At 46.5% G+C, this 27031-nt stretch overlaps 1 protein-coding gene across 1 annotated transcript in view; it reads left to right on the top strand.

The window, feature by feature from the left end:
* Positions 1 to 6618: 6618 nt before the first annotated feature.
* LOC115078604 (eotaxin-like) overlaps positions 6619 to 27031 on the top strand; it is a 31559-nt gene continuing 11146 nt past the window's right edge. The window contains exons 1-2 of the mRNA XM_029581538.1: positions 6619 to 6738; positions 25525 to 25645. Of these exons, the coding sequence (XP_029437398.1) occupies positions 6681 to 6738; positions 25525 to 25645 (179 nt within the window). The 5' untranslated portion in view covers positions 6619 to 6680. The remainder of the gene's footprint in view (positions 6739 to 25524; positions 25646 to 27031) is intronic.

Below are 27031 nucleotides of genomic sequence, written 5' to 3'. Positions count from 1 at the left end.
TAGTGTTCTAGGGCTTGGGGTAATGTTTGCCTTTGCTGCCTTTTCATATATAAGGTTGCTGCTGTTTGAGTCCTGAGAGTTACTGCTGCTAAGGTATGGTATGGAAAGGGTCTAGATATTTTTTATTATATTTTTGTAGGAGGTTGTATTACTCACAAAGTGCTTGGCGGTGGAGGGAGTTTGTTTTGCTGTTAAGAGGTGACACCAGAATCTGAATATATTTTTTTTTTGCATGTTGGGTTATAGTATGAGCAATCCTAGTTCTGCTCTGCACCCATTGCAAATCTTAAGTTCTTATGATTCTTATGATTATTGCTGTTTTATTGTAGTAGCATTCATTGACATTTGCTTTATTACCTGATTGGATCTGATGTTTGCTTTTTATATGATATTGTGTATTTATAAACTGCAATACATATAAACTAAATTAATACAGATCAATAAGCTATTTTTAATGTTGGTAAGTGCTTGAAACAAAATATTTTAAAGTGACGCTCTGATGCATGATGGCTGCTGCAGATTTCATAAAAATCCAATGTCCTCTATGCCTACTGCCCACCCATGTGAACCTTGGGCCCCCAAAAAATTCAATTCTGCTACGCCACTGGGGAAAGGACAAGGGTAAGTTTTTGGTTAGGGGCAGTTGGTGGTTTGGTTTGTTGTGAGGGTGAATGTATATACATTTTAAAAATATATATACCAACTTGGCTTCGTAAAAAGTGCGTTGAAGAAATGTATTTGCATGAGCTAAATATCTAAAGGAATCACAGCATAACTCACAGATTCAGGTATTTTGTTTTGTGCAATTAGTGCATAATGCCCATAAAAAAAAAAAAGAAGAAGTTTCAGAAAAAAAGAAATGAAGAGAAGGCAAAAGATTCCAGCCAGTGACAGAAAGATACATGGAGGTAACACAAAGATACCAGGAACTGACAGAAAGATACAGAGAGGTAACACAAAGATACCAGGAACTGACAGAAAGATACATGGAGGTAACACAAAGATAGCAGCCACTGACAGAAAGATACAGAGAGGTAACACAAAGATACCAGGAACTGACAGAAAGATACAGAGAGGTAACACAAAGATACCAGGAACTGACAGAAAGATACAGAGAGGTAACACAAAGATTCCAGCCACTGACAGAAAGATACAGAGAGGTAACACAAAGATACCAGGAACTGACAGAAAGATACAGAGAGGTAACACAAAGATACCAGGAACTGACAGAAAGATACATGGAGGTAACACAAAGATAGCAGCCACTGACAGAAAGATACAGAGAGGTAACACAAAGATACCAGGAACTGACAGAAAGATACAGAGAGGTAACACAAAGATTCCAGCCACTGACAGAAAGATACAGAGAGGTAACACAAAGATACCAGGAACTGACAGAAAGATACAGAGAGGTAACACAAAGATTCCAGCCACTGACAGAAAGATACAGAGAGGTAACACAAAGATTCCAGCCACTGACAGAAAGATACAGAGAGGTAACAGAAAGATACCAGCCACTGACAGAAAGATACAGAGAGGTAATTCAAAGATACCAGCCACTGACAGAAAGATACAGAGAGGTAACACAAAGATTCCAGCCAGTGACAGAAAGATACAGAGAGGTAACACAAAGATACCAGGAACTGACAGAAAGATACAGAGAGATAACACAAAGATTCCAGTCAGTGACAGAAAGATACAGACACCACACAAAGATTCCAGCCAGTGACAGAAAGATACATGGAGGTAACACAAAGATAGCAGCCACTGACAGAAAGATACAGAGAGGTAACACAAAGATTCCAGCCAGTGACAGAAAGATACAGAGAGGTAACACAAAGATTCCAGCCAGTGACAGAAAGATACAGAGAGGTAACACAAAGATACCAGGAACTGACAGAAAGATACAGAGAGATAACACAAAGATTCCAGTCAGTGACAGAAAGATACAGACACCACACAAAGATTCCAGTCACTGACAGAAAGATACAGAGAGGTAACACAAAGATACCAGGAACTGACAGAAAGATACAGAGAGATAACACAAAGATTCCAGTCAGTGACAGAAAGATACAGACACCACACAAAGATACCAGCCACTGACAGAAAGATACAGAGAGGTAACACAAAGATTCCAGCCAGTGACAGAAAGATACAGAGAGGTAACACAAAGATACCAGGAACTGACAGAAAGATACAGAGAGATAACACAAAGATTCCAGTCAGTGACAGAAAGATACAGACACCACACAAAGATTCCAGCCAGTGACAGAAAGATACATGGAGGTAACACAAAGATAGCAGCCACTGACAGAAAGATACAGAGAGGTAACACAAAGATTCCAGCCAGTGACAGAAAGATACAGAGAGGTAACACAAAGATTCCAGTCAGTGACAGAAAGATACAGAGACCACACAAAGATTCCAGCCAGTGACAGAAAGATACATGGAGGTAACACAAAGATAGCAGCCACTGACAGAAAGATACAGAGAGGTAACACAAAGATTCCAGCCAGTGACAGAAAGATACAGAGAGGTAACTCAAAGATACCAGCCACTGACAGAAAGATACAGAGAGGTAACACAAAGATTCCAGCCAGTGACAGAAAGATACAGAGAGGTAACACAAAGATTCCAGCCAGTGACAGAAAGATACAGAGAGGTAACACAAAGATTCCAGTCAGTGACAGAAAGATACAGAGACCACACAAAGATTCCAGTCAGTGACAGAAAGATACAGAGACCACACAAAGATTCCAGCCAGTGACAGAAAGATACAGAGAGGTAACACAAAAATACCAGCCACTGACAGAAAGATACAGAGAGGTAACACAAAGATTCCAGCCACTGACAGAAAGATACAGAGAGGTAACACAAAGATACCAGGAACTGACAGAAAGATACAGAGCGGCAACACAAAGATTCCAGCCACTGACAGAAAGATACAGAGAGGTAACATAAAGATTCCAGCCAGTGACAGAAAGATACAGAGACCACACAAAGATTCCAGTCACTGACAGAAAGATACAGAGAGGTAACACAAAGATTCCAGCCAGTGACAGAAAGATACAGAGACCACACAAAGATTCCAGTCACTGACAGAAAGATACAGAGAGGTAACACAAAGATTCCAGCCACTGACATAAAGATACAGAGAGGTAACACAAAGATTCCAGCGAGATAGACGGAAAGGCTTGTAGGAATAGCTATGCCTCCTGATTTACACATTGAAACCTCCACACCCAAATTCAAAAAAAAACTTAAAACCTGGCTATTTCTACAAGCCTTTCCGTCTAACTCTACCCCACCTCTTTGACTATTAGTTAAACATTTGCTGTATAGTTACTGAATAACTGCTAACAATTGCCAATGTCTGTCCTGCAAGATCCAATTTGTCCTTTTGGGTAGCTGCTGTATACACTTGAACCCTGCTTAGACATGATCCTGTCATTCTCCCACAACCTTGTAGGGATGTGAATCGTGTCCTCGATCGTCTTAACGATCGATTTCGGCTGGGAGGGGGAGGGAATCGTATTGTTGCCGTTTGGGGGGGTAAAATATCGTGAAAAATCGTTAAAAAATCAAAAAATCGAAAAATCGAAAAACCGGCACATTAAAACCCCCTAAAACCCACCCCCGACCCTTTAAATTAAATCCCCCACCCTCCCGAACCCCCCCCCAAATAACTTAAATAACCTGCGGGTCCAGCGGCGGTCCGGAACGGCAGCGGTCCGGAACGGGCTCCTGCTCCTGCATCTTGTCGTCTTCGGCCGGCGCCATTTTCCAAAATGGCGCCGAAAAATGGCGGCGGCCATAGACGAAAAAGATTGGACGGCAGGAGGTCCTTCCGGACCCCCGCTGGACTTTTGGCAAGTCTCGTGGGGGTCAGGAGGCCCCCCACAAGCTGGCCAAAAGTTCCTGGAGGTCCAGCGGGGGTCAGGGAGCGATTTCCCGCCGCGAATCGTTTTCGTACGGAAAATGGCGCCGGCAGGAGATCGACTGCAGGAGGTCGTTCAGCGAGGCGCCGGAACCCTCGCTGAACGACCTCCTGCAGTCGATCTCCTGCCGGCGCCATTTTCCGTACGGAAAATGGCGCCGGCCATACACGTATGGCCGGCGCCATTTTCCGTACGAAAACGATTCGCGGCGGGAAATCGCTCCCTGACCCCCGCTGGACCTCCAGGAACTTTTGGCCAGCTTGTGGGGGGCCTCCTGACCCCCACGAGACTTGCCAAAAGTCCAGCGGGGGTCCGGAAGGACCTCCTGCCGTCCAATCTTTTTCGTCTATGGCCGCCGCCATTTTTCGGCGCCATTTTGGAAAATGGCGCCGGCCGAAGACGACAAGATGCAGGAGCAGGAGCCCGTTCCGGACCGCTGCCGTTCCGGACCGCCGCTGGACCCGCAGGTTATTTAAGTTATTTGGGGGGGGTTCGGGAGGGTGGGGGATTTAATTTAAAGGGTCGGGGGTGGGTTTTAGGGGGTTTTAGTGTGCCGGCTCACGATTCTAACGATTTATAACGATAAATCGTTAGAATCTGTATTGTATTGTGTTCCATAACGGTTTAAGACGATATTAAAATTATCGGACGATAATTTTAATCGTCCTAAAACGATTCACATCCCTACAACCTTGGTGCGAGAGACATCTCCATGGGTGTCTCCCTCATAATCTGTTCCCTATGACCACCCCTGTCAACCTCTCCTGACCTCCTTACCCTCCTCCCTCTCCCTCCCTCTCCCTCCCCCCCCCCTCCTACCTTATCCCTTTATCCCCTTTCCTGATGCTCCCTTAATCCTTTTTACCACAACCCTGTACATAGTATTTTATTTTATTTGCTATAACTTATATCCAGTTTATTCTGTACCTTCGTTTATATATTTTCTCATATTTAACTTCCATTGTTCTTATGTAAAAAATTGTTAATTGTTCCTTGTAAAGGCCATGCCTATACGATAGCTACGCTATCACAGTTTTAAGTTATTTGTAAACCGATACGATGTGCAAACAGCTGTCGGTATATAAAAGCTCCAAATAAATAAATAAATAAATAGATAGATGAAGGCCAAAGGCACTGGAGCTTGGATCTTGGAATGAAGACGAGGACTTGGAACTCACACATGGAGGAGACGGAGGCAAGAGCAAGGAGCTCTGAAGTCCTGGACACAGTTCAAGGAAGAAGCTCGAGATGGGACTCTGAGCCAGAGCACTGAGGCGGGACTCAGTGGAAGGGAGGTTAAAAGCCGGGATCAACAGGACACTTGTGTAGCCCAGGACGTCAGGAACACTTGGAAGACAGAACATCAGGACCACTTGGAAGACGAAGCATAGGACCACTTGGAAGACGAAGCATAGGACCACTTGGAAGATGAAGCATAGGATCACTTGGAAGATGAAACATTAGGACCACTTGGAAGACGAAACATCAGGACCATTTGGAAGACAAAGCATAGGATCACTTCTAAGATGAAGCATAGGATCACTAGGAAGACGAGATATGGAATCCAAGAACAGGAACGCCAGGCAGGAACAGGGAGCGGTGGAGTCCTAGGGAGGACTGGTCCCAGATGACTAGCTCCTTGCCAAGGCACTGAAGGAATGGCTGAAGGGCCCTTTTGTAGGGCAGAGAGGCAACTCCCTATGAGGAGCTACCAGGTGGACCACACCTACGCTGTTCCTTTAAGTCAGGGGAAGAGAGACGGGCCCGCCCCTAAAGAAAGCTGGGCAGGACCCTGGACAGCGGCGTCCCTGCCGCTGAAGACGCAGGAGCTGGAGCAGGAGGAAGCTGGGACTCAGGACAGGCCCTGACGTGAGAGGCGGCCTCCGGGCCACGCACGGAGGACAGAGGGTGGCTCCAGCCGCGGGAGGAGCGCAGCAATCCACTTATCTCTGGGATAAGCAGCATGGAATCTCTCTACCCCCTTGGGATCCTGCCAGGTACCTGTGACCTGAATTAGCCAATATTGGACACAGGATATTGGGTTTAATGGACCTTTGGTCTGACCCAGTATGGCAAGTCTTGTGTACTTACATGTTTCAAGATCAGTTGTACAAATAGTCAAGGTGACGTACAGGTCGCAAGAGAAGAGCAATGAGCGATAAGCAACTCATAGTAGCTCAGCTGGCAGACTCAGCTCTTCCAATTGATGCTGGAGGCAGGGAACTTGCACATCCAGTCCGGCAGCAGGCATGAAATCTTCCCACTATGTGCTACACTTTATGTTCAAATAATTTTATTGAGCAAAATGAAATACTACACTTTAAAACCACTTTCATCAGCCTCTTCCTCTGTCCTGATTTGTTGCTGCTAGCAAGCTTCCTGGAAGCCAGTGTATTTGATGAAGGTCCTGCAGCTCCCATCATGATAAACGACTGCAGGGAATTGGTAAAGAAAACCTGCCACACGCTAGCCAAATAATTATGATATCCATCTGAAAAGTTAAGCACTGCTTATCAGCAGCACAGCGGGTGGGTGATTCATGCACCAGGATGGATAAGAGAGGAGGCGGCACGCTGGATGCAGAGAAAGTGGAAGCTGAATGTCTTTTTTTTTTTTTTTTTTTCCCTCCTACTGTATAAATAGAGGAGCAGCCAGCTCCCTGGACACATTGACTGCAGAGTTCACTGCAAGCTTGATAGGTGGACCCCAGTGACCAGAGCCAGCCATCCCCAGCCTGCCAGGATGTCCGTCTGGATCCTCCCAGTCCTGGCTGTTCTGCTGTGCGTTACCACCGTGCAAGGTAAGCCACACCCAGGGGAACAGCAAAGCAGGGAAAATGCCGCGGATGCGCCGGCTGTTCACCTCGCCAGCGTTCGGTTCTTTTGTCTACACGCCTACAAAAGCACCAAACGCATTCGTTTTTAGGGGTCACGTATAGGGTGAGATGGGCCTTTGTTGGGCAACACATATATTCCATAAGCAGGAGACAGCAGCACATGGCACAAAGATCAACACTGCCTTTTTCTGCACCCTTCAGACGAGTGTGAAAAATGTTCAATCAGAATCTTTCTCAGACGACAATTTTCAAAAGCTATTTACCCATTTAAATACCTGCCCCTGGCTACAGGGCATGTGCAGGGTTCCACGGTGCGTGCACTCAGTAGCAGGGTTACGGGGAGGCACGTCCAGGGGAGTGTTACGGACGAGATTGGGAAATAGCACATGTGCAGAGCATTTTCAGATATACGCGTACTATTTCCCAGTCAAATTTAACCCGTGTGAGAAAAAACACAGGCACAGAGTCCGCGGGCCAGTTGCCCCAGTGAGCAAGTTTCAGAGGGAGAATGCACATGGACTGTCCCTTTAAAAACCTGGGAGGCATCCATAGGGGCAAAGCACTCGGGGACTTTGCACTTGGGTTGGGGCTGTTTTGAAAGTTGTCCCCTTAATATACAGATACAAGTGTCTAAGAGAAAGCTGTGCCCTTAGGGGTAGATTTTAATAAAGTATGCCCGCTTGTACTTTTGTTCGCGCACCAGGCACGAACAAGAGTACGCCAAATTTTAATAGATACACGCGTAGCCGCACGTATCCTTTAAAATCCGGGGTCAGCGCAAGCAAGGCTGTGCAAAATTGGCAGCCTGTGTGTGCCGAGCCGCGCAGACTGCCTCGGAGGGTACGTTCCTTCCACACCCCCCACACACCTTCCCCTCCCTTCCCCTACCTAACCCACCCCCCCAGCCCTATCTAACCCCACTTTTGTTGGCAGTTACGCCTGCCCAAGGCAGGCGTAACTTGTGCGTGCTGGGCCAGCCGCCGGCGCGTGATTCCCCGGCCCGGGAGCAGTTTCGGAGGCCTCGGCCACGCCCCTGAAATGCCCCCGGGCCGTAACCACGCCCGCGGCCCCACCCCCGGATGACACACCGCCGCGACACGCCCCCAGGAAAGCCCCGGGACTTACGCACATCCCGGGCTTGCGCACGCTGCCAAGCCTATTCAACATAGGCTCGGCGCGCACCGCGGGTATTTGGGGCAGGTTTTCGGGGGGGTATGCGCGTATCTTACGCGCGTACCCCTTTGAAAATCTGCCCCTTACTGTACTATGCAGCATTTCAAAAGCACATAGCAGGTAACGATAACCTGTGGCAATTAAAAAGCAATCTTACTGGTAAGTCATTTTCAAATGAAACATTCCAAGAAGTTCTGGCATTAGCCAGGTCAGCAAGAGTCACAGATGACTTCACACTCACTGGATCTGATTTATCCATCTTGGTTCTGATATCACAGTGACATCATACACACATGAACCGATCAGATCTTATTCCCTGAGAGGAGATTTGTGACATAATTCCAAATATGGCTGCTCCCAGGGGAATTGTGAGGCAGTGGGGGATGGGGTAAGGGGGATTAGCAGCATGAGATAGTGTGTGTGTGTGTGGGGGGGGGGGGGGGGGGGAGATGGGGGATCACTGGAAGCGAGGAGGAAAGAGGAGGGGTGAGTGGCATGAATGTAATGTGAAGGGAATAGGAGAGAAAGAGGGAGGATGGCTGAGCAGCATGTCAGTGTAGGGGGCACGTGCCATGATTGCAGGGAGTGGAGGAAGGAATAAAGGGCAGTAATAACGATAGTATGGGGGGAGGTGGGGAGAGGTAGGTGAATGTTGACAGCAAATGTGTGTGCGGTGTGTGGTGTGGAGAATGGTTGAGTGGCATGAAACAGTTCCCCTATGAGGAAAGGCTGAAGAGGTTAGGGCTGTTCAGCTTGGAGAAGAGACGGCTGACGGGGGATATGAAAGAGGTCTTTAAGATCATGAGAGGTCTTGAACGAGTAGATGTGACTCGGTTATTTTCACTTTCGAATAATAGAAGGACCAGGGGGCATTCCATGAAGTTAGCAAGTAGCACATTCAAGACTAATCGGAGAAAATTCTTTTTCACTCAACGTTCAATTTGTTGCCAGAGGATGTGGTTAGTGCAGTTAGTGTAGCTGGGTTCAAAAAAGGTTTGGATAAGTTCTTGGAGGAGAAGTCCATTAACGGCTATTAATCAAGTTGACTTAGGGAATAGGCACTGCTATTAATTGCATCAGTAGCATGGGATCTTCTTAGTGTGTGGGTAATTGTCAGGTTCGTGTGGCCTCTGTTGGAAACAGGATGCTGGGCTTGATGGACCCTTGGTCTGACCCAGCATGGCAATTTTTTATGTTCTTATGAGTGCAAGGGATGCTGAGAGGGAGAAGGGGTAAGCAGTGGCGTCACGGCAGGAAAGGGATGCTGGGAATGGAAGAAGGGGTGGGAATATTACAGCACAGAGACTGGAGGGAGGAGGAATGAGTGCAAGGGATGGTGATGAAAGCGCAGCGGGAGGGAGTGGTGTCCGTTGCTGGTGGATGAGAGGGAGGAAGGGGGAGCGGTGGTGTGAGTACAGGGGAAACTGGGAGGGAGAAGGAGGTGAACGGTGGCAGATGAGTAGGAGAAGTGGAAGGGAGGACGGGTGAGAAGTGCTGTGAGTGGCAGTGTGCAAGAGAGGAAAGGTAACAGGGGTAGGAGTACAATCGAACTGGGAGGGAGAAGGGGGTGAATGGACATGTACAGCGGTGAGATTGAGGGGGGAGGGTCATTGTAGAGAGAGTGTCAAGACCTCGTGAGAGAGGTGAGGCCCCGGTGTCAGTGGCAGGAGCAAGGAGGTGGGAGAGGTGAGCAGTTCTGGGCGTGGAAGGAAGGAGGCGTGAGCAGCATGTCAGTGCTGGGGGGGGGGGGGGGCGGGAAAGCCGAAGTGATGGTAATAAATAACTGCCAGGGGCTGGTGTAGAGAGAGGAGGTGTGAATGAATGTGGGCATCATAGTAGGGGGTGAAAGGGAGGAGGGATGAACAGCCTAGGAAGAAGGAAGGATGAACTGCAGCATGGGCGTGGGGGGGTGGGGGGGAGGAGGCACCAGCCACATGTAAGTGCAAGAGGGATTTGGGGTAGGGGGGAACAGTGGGGTGTATCAGTGTAGTAGCATAGGATGGTGGAAAGGTGGGGCTGCAGCATGAGTGCAGGAGAGGGTGGTGGTGGAGAGGGAGGGACGTTGAATACAGAGAGGGGGAGGTGACCAATAGCAGAACGAGATGCGTGCGTGGGGGGGGGGGGGGGGGAGGGATGGAGGAGGATCAGAACAGAGGGGTAGGATGGAAGTAGGGTAAGTAGCAGTATGAGCACTGCAGTAAGGATGAGGGGTGAACAGTGCAGGGGATATGGGGGGGAGAAAAGGGGAACCGTGATGTGAGTGAAGGGGGTTGAGATGAAGGAGGCGTCAGCAGAAGAATGGATGGGAGGGGCGATGAAGCATGACATCAATACAGGGGTGTAGGAGGGTGGATGGAATAAGGGGGTAGGGGAGGGAGGAAATAGGAGGGATGCACAAAGGTGGCAGGTACGTGGGAGGGAGGAGGGCTGAACAGCGGTGTCAGAGGCTGGAAAACAGGGCATAGTCATAATGCTGTAGGAGCAGCAGCAGCAGCCAGTGGATTCCCAAAGACCACCAAGCTTCCTCGAGCAGCAGCCAAAGAGGCCAGAAAATGACCCAGGCACACCCTCCGACTCTCCCCATCCCTGTGCCCTGTCAGAAAAGCATTTGAGTATGGTTTTGCTTTGAAAGTTTTCTATTTTATAAATTAAAAATGTTACTGTTTTACGTGTGGCGTCAGTTCCTCTATAAACTGTTCAGGGTTGTGCTGTGTGTGCTGGTAGGCTTAAGTGTTGAATTGTAAGTGGAGATGTGCATGTGGTGTGAGGGAGAGATGTGAGTGAAGTATGTGTGTGATAGGCATGTGATGGAATGGAATGCTGCCACCTAGTGCTATGAGTAGTCACAGGATAGGTGTCATTCTTGTTAATGTGTTTGTACTACACATCTTTAGATAACCTTCTGTTCTGCAGCAGATAAGAGGTAGATAGTATAAAAAAAAAAATGTTACATTTATGTAGGAAGTGTGTAGAGTGCGGATTTTGGGTGCCAGGTATGACTGAGCAGAAGAGAGCGGGAGCACAATTCTCAATAAAAGCAGGAAGCACGATGAGTAAGACCAGGAGAAGCTAATGAGCTAGAAGGGAGAGGCATTTTAGGGTATGTTTGAGCAAAGGAACACCTAACAGGTGGATCGGTATCTGTTTTCCCTGGTGTGCTGGCAGCTGGATCTCATCCTCACCGATCAAGGACTTGGTCTGCAATTGATGTCTGTCCCCCTGACTCTTACAGTCGGGACTAGGAAACAGAAGCAGTTCCTCTGAACCTCTGAAAAAACAATCGCTACAGACCCCTGGCATGTCACTCCCGGTGGCAGCGATGGGAATCGTCAGTGGGCGAATGCCATAGAGCCTGTGTGCCCTGCAAGCTGCAGGAGCAGAAATCCTCCTCTGAGGAGTATCCTGCTGCCAACCCCGTAGGGGAGAAACACGAATACATTTACACAGAAAACTAATCAACATGTGGTTTCAGTAGAAAAGCAGGCAAGTCATAAACTTTTTTTTTTTTTTAGTTTATAAATGAAACACAGAACATTCTATGGTCTGTGTTTTACTGCTTAGCTCGATTGATTTGTTATAAGCAGTTTACAAAAAAAACTTTTAAAGAAATAAATCTCCGGTTCAAACATAAAAATCATACTTCTTGCTCCCAGACATACTAACAAAAACCCCTCACTCCCCTCACCCTACCCTTGTGCACTGAACACTTGCCAGATAACCTGGAACAAATGGAAGCGTTTAAGACGACTTTAGGATCAGACTCATCTACGATAGCATCCCCTGGGATCAGATTTCAAACCGGACCTTCAGATCCTATCTCGTCCACTCCTGAGGACCTCCTGGCTCCAGGTCTCTCCACCAGCGCTGCACGGCTGAACCTGACAAGGAAAAGGCAGGCCATATTTGTTTTACAGGCCGAGGCCTGAGAGGAACCTGACAAGGAAAAGACAGGCCATACTTGTTTTACAGGCCGAGACCTGCGAGGAATCTGACAAGGAAAAGGCAGGCCATACTTGTTTTACAGGCCGAGGCCTGAGAGGAACCTGGCAAGGAAAAGGCAGGCCATACTTGTTTTACAGGCCGAGGCCTGAGAGGAATCTGACAAGGAAAAGGCAGGCCATATTTATTTTACAGGCCGAGGCCTGAGAGGAACCTGACAAGGAAAAGGCAGGCCATACTTGTTTTACAGGCCGAGGCCTGAGAGGAACCTGACAAGGAAAAGGCAGGCCATACTTGTTTTACAGGCCGAGGCCTGAGAGGAATCTGACAAGGAAAAGGCAGGCCATATTTGTTTTACAGGCCGAGGCCTGAGAAGAACCTGACAAGGAAAAGGCAGGCCATACTTGTTTTACAGGCCAGGCCTGAGAGGAACCTGACAAGGAAAAGGCAGGCCATACTTGTTTTACAGGCCGAGGCCTGAGAGGAACCTTCACCATCTCAGCAGCCTTGAACAGATGTGAAAAGGCCTCCACCATGTGCACTTCACTGAGAGGTTATTTCCCTGCAGGAACAGCAGGTGCAAGAGACCGCGATTGCGTCGTACCTGGAGCAACTTTTCAAGGCAAAGCCTTCCCTTTAAGAATCAGCAGAAAATAAGCACATGCGTTCCCCCCCCCACACACACACTTCCAACGCCACTTGCCATGTCCTGTCTGCTTCTTCTTGAGTGGTGTGGAGAGTATTTGGGGCTTTGAATTAAGGGCAAGGTCTAGATTACTGGCTGGCTGGGGTGATTTTGGCTGATGGGCTAACTATTTTCACAGCGATATGATGGGTTTAGCAATCTGGCATATCCTTCTGCTCATGTTTCATTAAAATGATTCCATTCGCATTGTACATGTACATTTCTGATTTTCTTTTCATATTTTGGCCCCTTCTGACATTGTTTTCATTCCAGTTTGGTTGGCTGGCCTCTCTTTCTTTTTTCTCGGCATACCAATTTTTACCATGCCCTCTATGATTCTCCTCGTACTTATGGTGCTGCTTCCCCCAGCTCCTTGGGCTTGTCCAGCTTCCACCATAATAGCTGGGAGCTGGATTCTGTTTGGCGGGAGAGAAGATGGGGAAGAGGCTAGGCCACGGACAGCTCCTGCTGACTTTTCTCCGGCATCCTCATTCCCTGGCACTCGAACCCCTACAGGAGACGAATAGGCCGATCAAAACTGGCGCCCATGGCAGTGGTTACAACAGAGGTGCATTTTCCATTGGCAGATTCAGAGTCGAGCAGAGCTGGCACTGGGGCCGGAGAAATGTACAACCTCATTCCAAGTGGAGCAGCACCTTGCAGGCGGATAATGCTCCATCGGGGCCGATTAAACTTATTTTTCCACACAGTGATTTCTCCTGTGCTTCTCTCCTTTCGTTTGGGCCTTCTGAAAATTTTGTGGCTCCAAGGCTGCATCTTCCATCCTATTGCAATAAAAAAAACAGAGTGAGGATAGGCTGAGCCCTTTGTATGTTGGAGACAATCTTTCCTCCTCCTCCTCTGCGGAAGATGTACTGGAGCTTGCACAGGCCCGGTAGAGGCTTCTTTGATGCACTTTCTGCCTGTCCAGCATGTCAAATGTCTCATCATAATTTAGAACTTTTAATGTTTTTAGGGTAAAAAATAAAAACATGTTTAATCTAAAGTTCCTTTGCATTTATCACACCACCACGTTCACACCATGCGCACTCATTTGCCCTCTCATACTATATCCCATGTAACGTGCAATCTACAAATAGTTGAAAGCAACCACTTCAATCTTAATTCCATGTCTTGCAAACACACGAAAATAGACTTTGAAATCCATCTCTCAAAATGGAAAAACTCTTCAAATTCACGTGACGAAACAGTTATAAATCCTGCCAAGTAGGTAGACCTTGAAATCAGTCCTTCGAGATGACGAAAATGTTCAACTTCATGTACCAAAATGAAGTTCTGAATTCTAACGCCGGGCCTGCGAAATGAGATGACGCCAACTTTATACCAAAAGCTTGTGCTTGCAGTTCTTCAAAAAGACTTCCGTTTCTTGTCGCTGGTACATCCTTAGACAGTGAGATTGACTTCAGAAGCCAATGGAATATAGTATGAGCTGGAGTGTTTTTTGGGGTTTGTTTTTTTTTGAGTTTTTCATTATTGGATGTCACTCTGTCTGCTATTTTGAAATATTCCTTTTACTAGTATGGTTGATGTTTTCTATGTCTTCATTTTATTGTGGCATAATTTTTACTTGTGTGTTTGGGCCCGGGGAGGTCGGGGCAGGGACATGGACCTGGGCGGGGGTCCGCAAGGCAGAAGGTTCGCCTAGGGCGCCTAATACCCTTGCACCGACCCTGGCTGTTATTCATGGTAACTCTCGCCTTACAGCAATGGGAGTCTTTCAGCCATTAGTCTGTCAGCTGCTGAAGTGATCCCCGGTGATGATTTATTAAAAGGACAATGTGGCTGCAGTTATGATGACTCAGGAGCGTTTCCAGCTATCTACTTTTATTTACATAGCTTGCAGTTCACAGGTGGATTAAGTTTCAGTTCCCAAATTCTGTGATGAGCAATTCAACTATTCAGGTTTTAACTGGAAACATCTCTGGCACTGTGCCAGCACCTACTTGCTTTTTTCGGGAATAATAGTGGGTGGCTGACGCTTTATCTTCAATGGAGATTGTTATCCGCTTTTCTTCTCCAAAGAGATGTTATAAAGTATTTAGTGGATCCTTAGTTCAACTAATCAATATGAATTGATCAGATGATGGGCGGTTTGAAAAATAGGAAACAGTTCAATAAAAATGACTTTAATTTCACTGCAATACGAGGTTTAATCAGAACAGTCAGACAAGATAAAAAGATTAAAAAACAAACCAGGAATCTGAGTGAAATCTGTAGTTGTCACTGAAAAATATTAATTTCAGAACAAAAGTATATTCAGGATCAGACTGAAGTCTGTAGTCACAGATACATGCTAGCTTCAGAACAGAAGTATATTCAAATACACAGTCCATTAATTAATGAAGTAATAAGTAGCAAAAACATTTAAGCATTCAGAAATAACAAATTAACTTGAATTAAAATAACTAACTAAATTAACAAAGGCAACAGGCAAAAGCACATTGAATACCAGCCTGTCTCCGATGTTGATTATTGCCAAGGCAACCAGAACGCTCAGCGACGCTGTTTATATTCCTCAGCTGTTAACTTTAACAGCTGAGGAATGCTCTCCGTCCCGCGCTGACTCCCTGCACCAATCACCACCAAACCCCCCCCTTGGCATGCGAACACACGCGCGACGATGTCACCGACGCGCGCGCGCACACCAAACATGGCACAGGGACGAAAAAATTCCCACCAAGAATCAGCAAGCGCGCGCGTCCGATGACGTCACCGTCGCGCGCGCGCCGCGCACGGGCAAGGCCTGCAACGTCGGTCCCAATCAGGCTGAACTGGAGACCGACACGCCGCAAGGCCCGAGACAGCCCGGCCCAACCCCCGACACACGGAGAGAGGTAATGAAGCCTTAACAAGAGAGGAGCTCCATGGTGCTCACTCATTCAGGCATGTGCTTTCCTCCGGAATGGAGAGTCTATCTGAATGTGTTGCATTTACTTCTCCATGAGCAGCATTGAGGTAGCTCAGCAAGGGAGCTGTCTCCCCCACCACCACCACCACCACTCCATACTGGCTCACTTCTGTCAGACCAACACCCTCAAACGCTCACATCTTCTGGTAGCGCGCTCAGAATCCCGGAGCACACCCAGAGCAGAACCAACCAAGAGTCTTGGTTTAAGGGGGTAATGGAACATGCCCTGTAAACCATAAACAGGACTGCATTTTGGGGTGGGTGAGCTGGGTGGTTGCCTGGGGCACCATGAGCTGGGGGGGGGGGGGGCGTCCTGAGTACTGCCAACATCACCCATCCTGCGGCAGTGGGAACACAGTGGATCCCATCCTGCTGAGGCCAAAGAGAGGCCAGATGGCCATGGCACATGCTATCCTGCCATAGCTGAAGAGAGGCCTCATGGCTGCAGCGCACTGCATTCCACCGTGGTGAAAGAGAAGCCCTAGGGGGCACTATCAGGTGGGTGGAGCACTTTTTCCCCCCGGGTGAAAGTTGCCCAAAATTTGGCACTAATTTGGAGATCCTAACACAGTTAAGATGGTGATCATCCTAAAGTCATTTCTAGGTCTCCACTGGGATCCCTAGTAAGTTGTGTGGCTTAGCAGCAAGGTCATGTAGTATAAAGTAGGGGAATGTGCCAGTCACTGTTCACGATAAGGATGAGCTAGACACGCCACAAAAGACAATTCAGCATCAAAGCCACAGGTCATAAGAACATTAAGACTTGTCATACTGGGTCAAACCAAAGATCCATGAAGCCCAGTATCCTAGTTTCCAACCAGGCCAGTCCAGGTCACAAGTACCTGGCAGGATCCCAAGGGGTAAAAAGATTCCAAGCTGCTTATCCCTAAGTGCCCCTTTTACCCCTTGATCATCTAATAGCCCAAATGACACCCTCGCAGGCAAGCTTCTTTTCAAATTCTCTCTTTTTCTTCCCTATCAATGCTTTGCATTAGACTTGCCAGTGCTTATGCTGTTTCCTGTTTTCATTTGGATCCCTTTTCCATTTCTTGAAAGATGTTCTTTTAGCTTTTATAGCTTTTCTCACCTCACCTTTCAACCATGCCTGTAGTCATTTAGCCTTCTTTCTACTTTTTCTAATGCGTGGAGTACATCTGGTCTGGGCTTCCAAGATGCTATTTTAAACTAAGTCCATACCTGAGCTAAACTCTTAACCTTTGCAGTTGTTCCTTTCAGTTTTTTCCTAACCATTTTCCTCATTTTATCAGTCACCCTTTTGAAAGTTACATGCTGTCACAGCAGATTTCTTTAGTGTGCCTCCTCCAGTTATTAAGTCAAAGTTGATACTGTTGTGAACACTATTTCCAAGTGGTTCCAACACTGTTACCTCTCGCACCAAATCCTGTGTTCCACTAAGGTCTGGGTCTGAAATAGCTTCCCCTCTTGTTGGTACCAGATGCTCCATGAAGCAGTCATTTATTTCATCTAGGAACTTTACTGCTCTAGCATGTCCTGATGTAACATTCACCCAATTAATATTTGGGTAATTGAAATCTCCCATTATTATTGCACTACCAAATTGGTTAGCTTCCCTGATTTCTCTTAGCATTTCATCATCTGTCTGACCATTTTGTCCAGGTGGATGGTAGTATACTCCTATCACTATGCTCTTACCCAACACACATGGGATTTCTACCCATATAGATTCTACTGAGCATTTAGTCTCTTGTATGATCTTTATCCTGTCGGACTCTATACTCTCCTGGACATAAAGTGCCACACCCCCACCAAGTTGATCCTCCCTATCATTGTGATATAATTTGTACCCTGATATAGCACTGTCCCATTGGTTATCCTTCTTCCACCAAGTCTCTGTGATGCCAATTATGTCAATCTCATCATTTGCTGCTATACACTCTCCCATCTTACTTCTTAGACTTCTGGCATTGGCATACAGACATTTCAAAGTGTGTTTTTTGTTTGTATTAACAACCTGCTTTTCAGTTAGGGATAATTCGGAAATCATTAGCTTCAGTGATGTTTTACCTATAGGCATATGGACTATGTTTACTTTTATAGGAACCTCACTGTTGGGATGCCCTAACTCTCCTGTTTCATTAATATCCTTCAAGGATACATTGCTCCGAACCATGCACTGCTGAGTGACTGTCGGCTTTCCCCTTGTTCTAGTTTAAAAGTTGCTTTATCTCCTTTTTGAAAGTTAGTGCCAGCAGCTTGGTTCCACTCTGGTTAAGGTGGAGCCCATCCTTTCCGAAAAGTCTCCCTCTTCCCCAAAAGTTTCCCCAGTTCCTTAGAAAACTGAATCCCTCTTCCCTGCACCATCGTCTCATCCATGCATTGAAACTCTGGAGCTCTGCCTGCCTCTGGGGACCTGCACGTGGAACAGGAAGCATTTCAGAGAATGCCACCCTGGAGTTTCTGGATTTCAGCTTCCTACCTAAAATCCTAAATTTGGCTTCCAGAACCTCCCTCCCACATTTTCCTATGTCGTTGGTGCCCACATGTACCACAACAGCCGACTCCTCCCCAGCACTGTCTATAATCCTATCTAGGTGACGCGTGAAGTTTGCCACCTTCGCACCAGGCAGGCAAGTTACCAGGGGGTCCTCACGTCCACCAGCCACCCTGCTATCTACATTTCTAATAATTGAATCACCAACTATGATGGTTGGCCTAACCCTTCTCTCCTGGGCAGTATCCCTGGGAGACTTGTCCTCGGTGCGAGAGGACAATACATCACCTGGAGAGCAGGTCCTTGCTACAGGATCACTTCCTGCTACACCAGGGTGATGTTCTCCTACTGGGAGACCTTTCTGATCCAAGGGAGCACTGGGGATGCCAGACTGGATTTGGGACTTGGCTACTATGTCCCTGAAGGTCTCATCAATGTACCTCTCTGTCTGCCTCAGCTCCTCCAAGTCTGCTACTCTAGCCTCCAGAGATTGGACTCGTAACCTGAGAGCCAGGAGCTCTTTGCACCGAGTGCACACATACAATCTCTCACCTGCAGGTAAAAAATCATACATGTGACACTCAATGTCAAAGATTGGAAAGCCCCCCTCTTGCTGCTGGACTGCTGCCTTCATCTTAGTTTTATTAAGTTCCTAGTTAAGTTTAGGATACTAAGGGAGTTGGAATGAGAGTACTTTAAATTTACAGGTGAATTTACTAATTAATCAGCTAGTGCCCTATAAGGGGATGATTAAACTTTCGATAAGGGCTGGTACAATAGTATGATTTAGATAAGACCCTGATTGATTTTTAATGAGAAAGTATCTCGTTGCTAAAAATCAAGGGTTCAGTGGGTGGGAAAGACAGATACTAGAATTAATTATCTCTGGCTTGCTTATTACCTCAGACACACACAAACGCTAAAGAATATATCATTCAATTTCACCTTTCACCAAACTTTTATGTCCAAAAATTTCTGAAAGCTATACTTACCAATCCTCTTTAACCACGGTTAAATTAATCTTCACTCAGTTAATTAAAGGGTTTGAGATTCGCGCACCGCTAGGCATGCTCTTCCAGTCCTCTTCTACTGCAAAGGGTTCGGGGCTTCTGGAAGTCAATCCCTGGATCACTTGCGGTGACCTCTGGACTCCTCTCTCAGGGGATGCTGGGAGTCGTATGCAGATGAGCCTTCCGGTCCTCCTCTACTACCTATCTGTTGAAATTGTGAGAAAATCGAAACTATGATGGGGATGCTCATCAGGTGGTGACCCACAAACAAAAGAAGATCATCAGCAAACATCGCCACTTTCAACACTTGATTATCAATGTTCCGGCCCCAGAACTCATTGTCAATTCGAAGTATGGCAGCTAAAGGCTCGAACGCTAAGACAAATAATAGGAGAGAGAAAGGGCATCCCTGACGCATCCCACGGTGCAGGGAAAAGGGCGAGGACAAAGCACCATTGATTTGCAGTTGAGCACTAGGATTGGCATAAAGCACCTGTAACCAATGCCTTCAAACCCATAGCACTGGAGCGCCCAAAACAAATAATCCCAAGACAAGGAATCAAACGTTTTTTCTGCATCTAGACTTAGGATCAGCGCCTCAGCTAAGGGCCGCTATCAATCGCCTTATGTTTTGTACCCCTTGCCGGCCGTCCATTGCTCCTACCATGTGACAGGGGCCGACCAATGGCACCAGTAGCCCCTGTCACATGGTAAGGGCCAAGGGTCACCAGCGCCATTTTGTTTACTGGCAACTGATGGCCCAAGAGCGGGAGATCACTCCCGGGACCCCCGCTGGACCACCAGGGATTTTAGGCAAGTTTTTGGGGGGTCAGGAGGGTAGGGAGGTTGTAATTAACTAAATTTGAAGGGTTGGGGTGGGTTTGTGGTTTTTCTTTTAAATAAATGTGCCCCTCCCTCCTGTGCTAACCCGAACAACGAATTTTCTCGAAGTTCGGGGAAAATCTGTCTCGGGATTCAGGTGCTAAGACCCATTCCGAATTGGACTATTTGAAATTTTCCAATTCGGAAAAAACATTGCACATCCCTAATGGTTAGACAATTTAGCCAGGATGGCCATAATGTGGGTGAAAAATTTGTGTGAGTAGGAGTTCGGGGCATAAACATTGCAAAAAGCTACTCTCTGCTGATGGAGCAAGCCTGTAACAACAAGATAACGCCCCTCCGTATCCTTCCACACCTTATCCAGCTGAAATGCCAATTGTTTATGGAACAAAGTCGCTAGACCCCTCTTTCGGGAGGACTAGGAAGAGTAATAACAGCTGCCCACCCATTCCCTTTTTAATTTAGCATGCTCAGTATCTGTTACATGGGGCTCCTGTAAAAATGCCGGTGAAACAGGGAGAGCAATTTCTTCCTTTTAATGAGCGAGTGTGTACCATCCACGTTTAGCGAAGGTACCTTTAATGTGGCCAATTCAGCTCTTTAAGTTGGGTCCCAGCCTCCCATCAAGTGATACAGTAATCCAGGGATATAGAGTAGGCCCGACGCTCCCCAGCCTGAGCCTCGGCCTGCACAGAAAGACATTACTTTTTTATTGGCTCCTGTGGCCGTCCCCACTTCTTCAGTTGGTCTCCCTTGGTTACTCCTTGCCCTCCCCCGATCCCTCCCCCCAGCTGCCAGGCAACCTTCAGACACACACAAACACACACACACACACACACACACACACATACACATACACATACATACACTTCGTATCTCCATCCTAACACGTGCCCCAGAACCACATTCCACACTCCAAGAGGCACAAGGTGCCCACCAGTCCCACGAACACGGGACTCATAGGCCCTTCCTCTAGCCCCCCCCTCCTCAGCCCCGCCTTAAACAGAACCATCCAAACAGCAGGATCTGACCAAAAAGTAAAACTAGTGGGGTAGATTTTTAAAGTTATGCGCGGGCGTAGATTTGTTCTCGCAACCCGGCGCAAACAAATCTAAGCCCGATTTTATAACATGCGCGCGCTGCCACGCACATGTGGCAGCGCGCGCATGTTATTGACGGCGCCTTCCACCCGTCAATTTTGCGCAAAAAGCTGGCAATTTTACAGCCCTCTGTGCAAGGACATCAGGGGCTCCATCCGGAGCTTCAGGGGATCAGTCGGGCCGGTGATGTCGCTCGATTGAAGGGGGGGGGGGGGGGGGAAGGAGCCTGGAGCTAGCAGATCAGGCTTCCGAACTCGATGATGTCATACCCGGAAGTCATGTCTTCACTTTCTATTGAGGTGCTCGCTGATATATGTCAAATTCAATATCCCTCCAGCAGAGATTATACCTGTTTTTCACCGAGGCACCGCACTTAATAGTTGCATAAATTATTATTTTTAGTGCACGGCTCCTCTGGTGCAGATGCTGGGGAAATTGGATATGCTGACCTGTAGTATGTTTGACCATCACCTGGTGTTATTTCCTTTGAATGTCTCTCAGGTTTTAGAAATAAATAAACAGTGGCATTTCAATACCACTCTCATGGGAAATGTCCAGTCCTGTGATGTGATACATCAGGCGATTCAGGAATACAAGCAGATCCACAAAAGGGCCACTAGTCCCCCATAATAATCTGGGAGGCACTTAAGCCAGTTCTGTGACGGCACATTATTAGTTTTTTCCAGCCATGTTAATAGGGAATGGAGGAAGAATGAAAAATCTCTGGAAAGGAAGATCAGGCACCTAGGTTACCATGTGAAAAGATGAACTGGGCTGGTGGGCAGTGTTGGCCTGTGGTATGTTGTATCTAAACTGATATATGCTTTACGTCAACTAACCGTTGCTTTGAAGTGTTTCAGAATATCAACAATTTTTTTGGAACTAAATCCCCAAAAAATTGTTGATTTTCTGAAACACTTCAAAACAATGGTTAGTTTTTATTTATTTATTTAAGGTTTTTATATACCGGCAATCATGAGAACATATCTTGCTGGTTTACATGAAACGGGAGTGCATTAAATACATCAAACTAGAACTGAGGTGACCGCAGGTACAGTTACAATTAACATGGGTAGCAAAACTTGGTGAAGAGGAAGAAATAGGAAAGAATAAAATGGTTAAACGATATACAAGTCAAATTACAAGTTATGTGCAAATGGCATGATTAATGGCTGGATGTTTTAGAGGAGTCCTTGGATTGTGTCCTTGGATTGTTGACGTAGATCATACAATAGTTGACGTAGATCATACAATTATTCTGCAATACTCATCGACCTTGAATAAGCGAGAGTAATTTACAATGTTGTCATCTCCTTGGTGCCACTTTCACTCCGCTGAAAGGTCCAATCCAACGCTGGAGTCCACTCCCTCCTGGAGACCTGACTCCACCTCCTGGAATGCTACTGGGGTCCATGCCCTCTTGGAGGCTCACTCGATCTGCTGCTGACTCAGGGGTCACAACCTGATCTATTGCCAGGGTCCCTTTCCTCTTGGGGGACTGCTTGATCTGCTGCTGGGGTGCACACCCTCCTAGGGGACAGCACAATCTGCTGCTGGGGTTCTCTTGCTCAAGGGGGACCCAGGATCACATCCCAATCTGTCACTGTGGTCCCCTTCCTCCTGGGAGACCACTTGATCTGCCACTTGGGTCACCACCCTCCTGGGGAACCGCTGCACCTCTGGATCTGCCACTGTCCTTTGGTTCTTCTCCCTTGGCAGGAGGGTTTTTCCTGGCTTGTGTTTACAGCTCTACTAAGCTCATGACTTATTTAGTGTTCAGTGATTCAGATCCTCCACAGTCTCAGCCTTCAGTGCTTTTAACTCTACTAAACTCATGGCAGTCATTCGCTGTTACCCAGCCTGCATCTGTCACCTTCTCTCAGGAAAAAGGTCAAGACCCAAGGAGGACCATGGAAAGAGAATGTGTGCACATCCTTCCACTCTGCCTGGCCTTTTTTTCTGTTGTCTGAGAACTGTGTACCGAAGGGTCTGACTTCCCTTTGTTGCGTCCATCGGAATCAGATGGCTTCGTCCCACATTCCTCACCTCAATTTTCGCTTTCTCCACCAGCCTCGGGAAAATGGCGACCACCGCATCTGCTTGCTGCTTCTCTCAGCGTCCCTGGGACAGCTATGGCAAGGCATTCCACCATGATTCACCTGAGAGCCTTCTAGGGTGCGTGCGTGAGCTACCTACGTCTTTATTCCAACGATGGCATGAACCTCGGGGGCGTCCCCCTCGAGAGGCGTCACATCATCCGGGTATTTAGGTTGCCCATTTGCTGACTGACTTTGAGTTAGCAAGGATTGGATTCGTCCGGTCTAAGCTGCTCTGCCACTTCTCACTGATACTGGAAGCTCTCTCTACCCTCCGGGTTTTTACTAACTTGGATACCCACTCCTCGGGGGCCCTATGCTTCTTTCCAGGTGCCTATCCAGTATCCAGGTACTTGCTCCTCGAGGACCTGAGCTGTCTACCTTGGTGCCTGCTACCATTACTTCTACCTGCTGGGAACTCCACCATTACAACTACAAGAGTATGAGTAAACTAACATCTACCAGTCTGTCTTACCTACAGCTCCTCATTGAGAACCTGCATCAGAGCTACCTATACCACCATTGTGGGATAGGTCTCCTCAGTCGAGGACCCAAGACTATTGCCACAGGAATCTGCTCACTACTGCCACCTCTGGTGAACTCTACAAGCTGTACAATTGTTGTTTCATAATAGTTGTTTCATAATAGATTTTTTGACTATTATCCATTCATTATATTCGATATGTTCCATGTAAACCGCCTCCCCGGCGATAGTTCTTTCTGTTAAATGTGAACCGGAGTGATATGTATTGTATACAGGAACTTCCGGTATATAAAAACCAAAAATAAATAAATAAATAAATACAATAAAAACTATCTCTGTGTTTGTGTATCTGAGTCTAGCCTGGTACTGCAGTTCCCCATGGAGTGCCTCCCCGTGAGAGAAGCCATCACTGCAGCACCTAAGAATCCACCAAACACCTCCAAACCATAACACCCTTGTCAGGGTGAAAATCTGTTTGCTTCCTAGGACTGTTTTTTCAGTATTTCTCTCATAAATCCCTCTCTCATTCAGAATTCTCCGATGTAGGACTTTTCCATTCATAGTTCTGTAATTCAGGATTTTTCTATCCTTTGATTTAAAGTGATATTTCACTACAAGTTATCAACAGTAGTCCAGGGGATTGTGACATTCAAATTCCCTACCTGAGTCTCTGACTATTCAATGGTCATTTAAGCACCTTCATAGGAAGGGGTCTGGCAACCTATTCAGTCTCACTCTGGGTTTCCTGGGCTGGTGGCTCATGTTACATAGCTGTATTGTCCTATTTTTTTCTCTGCTGCAGTTCACTTAAATGGTAGCATGCTCTTTTACCTCCGTCTCCCTTGAGAGGTGGGTTTCATTGGATATTCCATTCATCAGCTGTTTTGAATATTTTGTTATATTTCTTAATTTGTTTTATGAGGACTGGTGATGTTTCTCTTTTTCCTTTGTTGTACTGTATTCTGAGTCTCTGACTTATTGAGGTTTCCAGTTCATTTTTTTTCTGAATGTTTCTAGTTATGCTTTATGGTCTTTATTCTTTGTTAGGTGAGGGTCTGCATATGTGACTGAGGTGAGGTATTCTGCTGGTATGTAGTTTCTGGGTAGGGCTCTATAACAGCCTGGCTTGTTCCATTTTCCTAACAGAAGTAATGGAGTTTTAAGGCCTGGTGTAATATTTTCAGTGTTACCTTTTCTTAGGTAAGGTGGTTACTGTTTGAGTGCTGGAAGTTGGTGCTATTCTGGTATGGGAAGTTTACTATTTATATCATTTCTGTTCAGAGAGAGTACTCTTATCTTTCTCTTATATCATTCTTAATAAAATATGGGGCCTTTTAAATTTCCGCCATGGATTGTAATGAGGAGTCTGGGAAGAATGGCTTTGGAGATCCTGGGGGGTGGGGCTAACCTTTACCTTGGAATTATGTTTGCTGTGGTTGTGGAGAGCAAGATGTCTACCAACAACTAAGAGAATATTGGCTGACCCAGCAGCAAACCATCCATCAGACCCAGAGGGAGTCACCACAGAGGTAGAGAGGGTGGAGTGAGTGAGTAGAGCAGCCATGAACGCAACACTAATTTAGATCTCTGTAGGGAGGGGATGATTTGATACCTATCCGGATCGAATTCTGCTGGGCGGGTGAACTCCTCATCTGTACATACGTTGATGATGTTTTGTATTTAAAAAAGGTATGGATATGTGTGTACTTTTACTTTGAAAATGTGTGCAAAGTCCACGGGTAAAACAATTCCCAGAGGTATTTCAGCTGTGTGGACAGTCTGAAAATTGCCCTCACAATGTCTTTCTGGTCATTTTATTTTATTTTTTTTGCAAAATGTAGTTACTTGTTACCACAACACGGTGACGAAATTCTCACGGGGCCATGCTGAGTCTGAGCACATGGTGACTAGGGCAGATTTTTCTTCCTAGCCATTCCCTTATTTCAAAGCTCATATTAGTACTGAAGAAGCTTGCCACTGCTCAGGGATTTCTTCTCCTCCCTCTACATTTCTCACAGGCAGCGACAGCAGGCCCATAGACTGCTGCATGAGCATCCGCGATGAGAACATCCCCATCGGCAGACTGCAGGCATATGAAATCCAGAGGCCGGAAGGGAGCTGCCATTCTAAAGCAGTTGTGTAAGTGCCTGAAAGGAAAATTGAACTAGGACGGCAGATGACAAGTAAGACCCACCTAGTTTCTTTCCTTCCTGTTGCAATACCACACAGCGCCCACTGCCTAGGAAAAGGGGTTTGTTTGTTTTTACAAGTACTGTGGTGAATTGATAGTGCGTATACTGCTCTTTTCACTACTCTCGCACCCTGTTCCTGTATCTGGTAGTAGTGGTACTACCGTGGTGTTTTTTTCCCACAGATGAAGACACAGTTTGTGGGAAAACAGCACACCACCGCATACACCAAGATTAGAATCTTTCTCACTCCAACCTGTGATTTAGAGACGCACACATTCAAGCTTTGCTGTTTCCCTAGTCAGTACAGACACACTGCAGTGCACTGCTGTAGTTTAAAAATCTCAGTCCATGTAGTAATACACTGACTTGCACCCACTACTCCTCGGTGCTTAACTGAGTTTTCCTTTTGTAATTTGTGCCACAGTTACTACAAAATGGATACACACAATAGCAGACTGTGTGCCTGTACTCACTCTTTACTTCTCCTCCTAGTCAAAGTCTTGTCAATCTTTTGCCTTTTCTCAATTTTTCTTCAGCTCTCAGAAATCTACACTAGCACCTAACCTGTCCTGCAAGCCAGAGACAAGTGAGATAAAATGGTACTGGGCTCAAACTTCCTTTCATTTTGAGCTTGAAAAAAAAGAGAAAGTCACTGACAATCCATGCAGATGCCAGCTAGGATAGGCTGATTTAAAAAAAAGATTCACCTTGATTGGTCCTGTTTTCTATCTAGTTCCTGCTGCCCCCAGTTCACGTCAATCTAGGGTTAAGTGTGACATTACTAGTTGCAAAGCACTGTGCTACCTGCCTTGAGTTAAAATAAACGCTTATAGTTTTGCTTGTCCCATAGACTTTAATAGGAAACAAAAATGAATGCAAACAAACATTTTCATGGATGAACTAGCCATTTGTATTCATTTTCCCAAATTCAAAATGAAATCTTCCTGATTCAGAGTGGATTACTTATTCATGTTAAATGAGCGAACATCCCTATCACTTACTGCTTGTAGCTGCACACTGTATATCGCGCTAGTAACTAGGCTCTCTAAACCCACCTCAGCTACTAGACTTTCAATATCTCCCTCCTCTAATTTTTCAAATTCCTCACATGATTCATCTGGATCAGTAAGGTTTGCAAAGATCTCCTGCAGACATTGGTCAGAACAGGGAGTGCCGTTTCCATTCCTAGACCTCTCCCACTGCTGCTGCAACCCTCCACTGAGTTTGCCTTCCTCTGTTCCTGCACCGTATCAACAGTGGAAGTGAGCGCAAGTGGCTGCTGTTGCATCTTCCCAACTAACCTTGCATCTCTAGATGGATTTTCCCTCATTAA

The sequence above is a fragment of the Rhinatrema bivittatum genome, chromosome 1, assembly GCF_901001135.1.
Source record: "Rhinatrema bivittatum chromosome 1, aRhiBiv1.1, whole genome shotgun sequence".
NCBI lineage: Eukaryota > Metazoa > Chordata > Amphibia > Gymnophiona > Rhinatrematidae > Rhinatrema > Rhinatrema bivittatum.
Note: the sequence above shows the minus strand (reverse complement) of the source record. Positions and strands in the feature narration are given on the sequence as shown.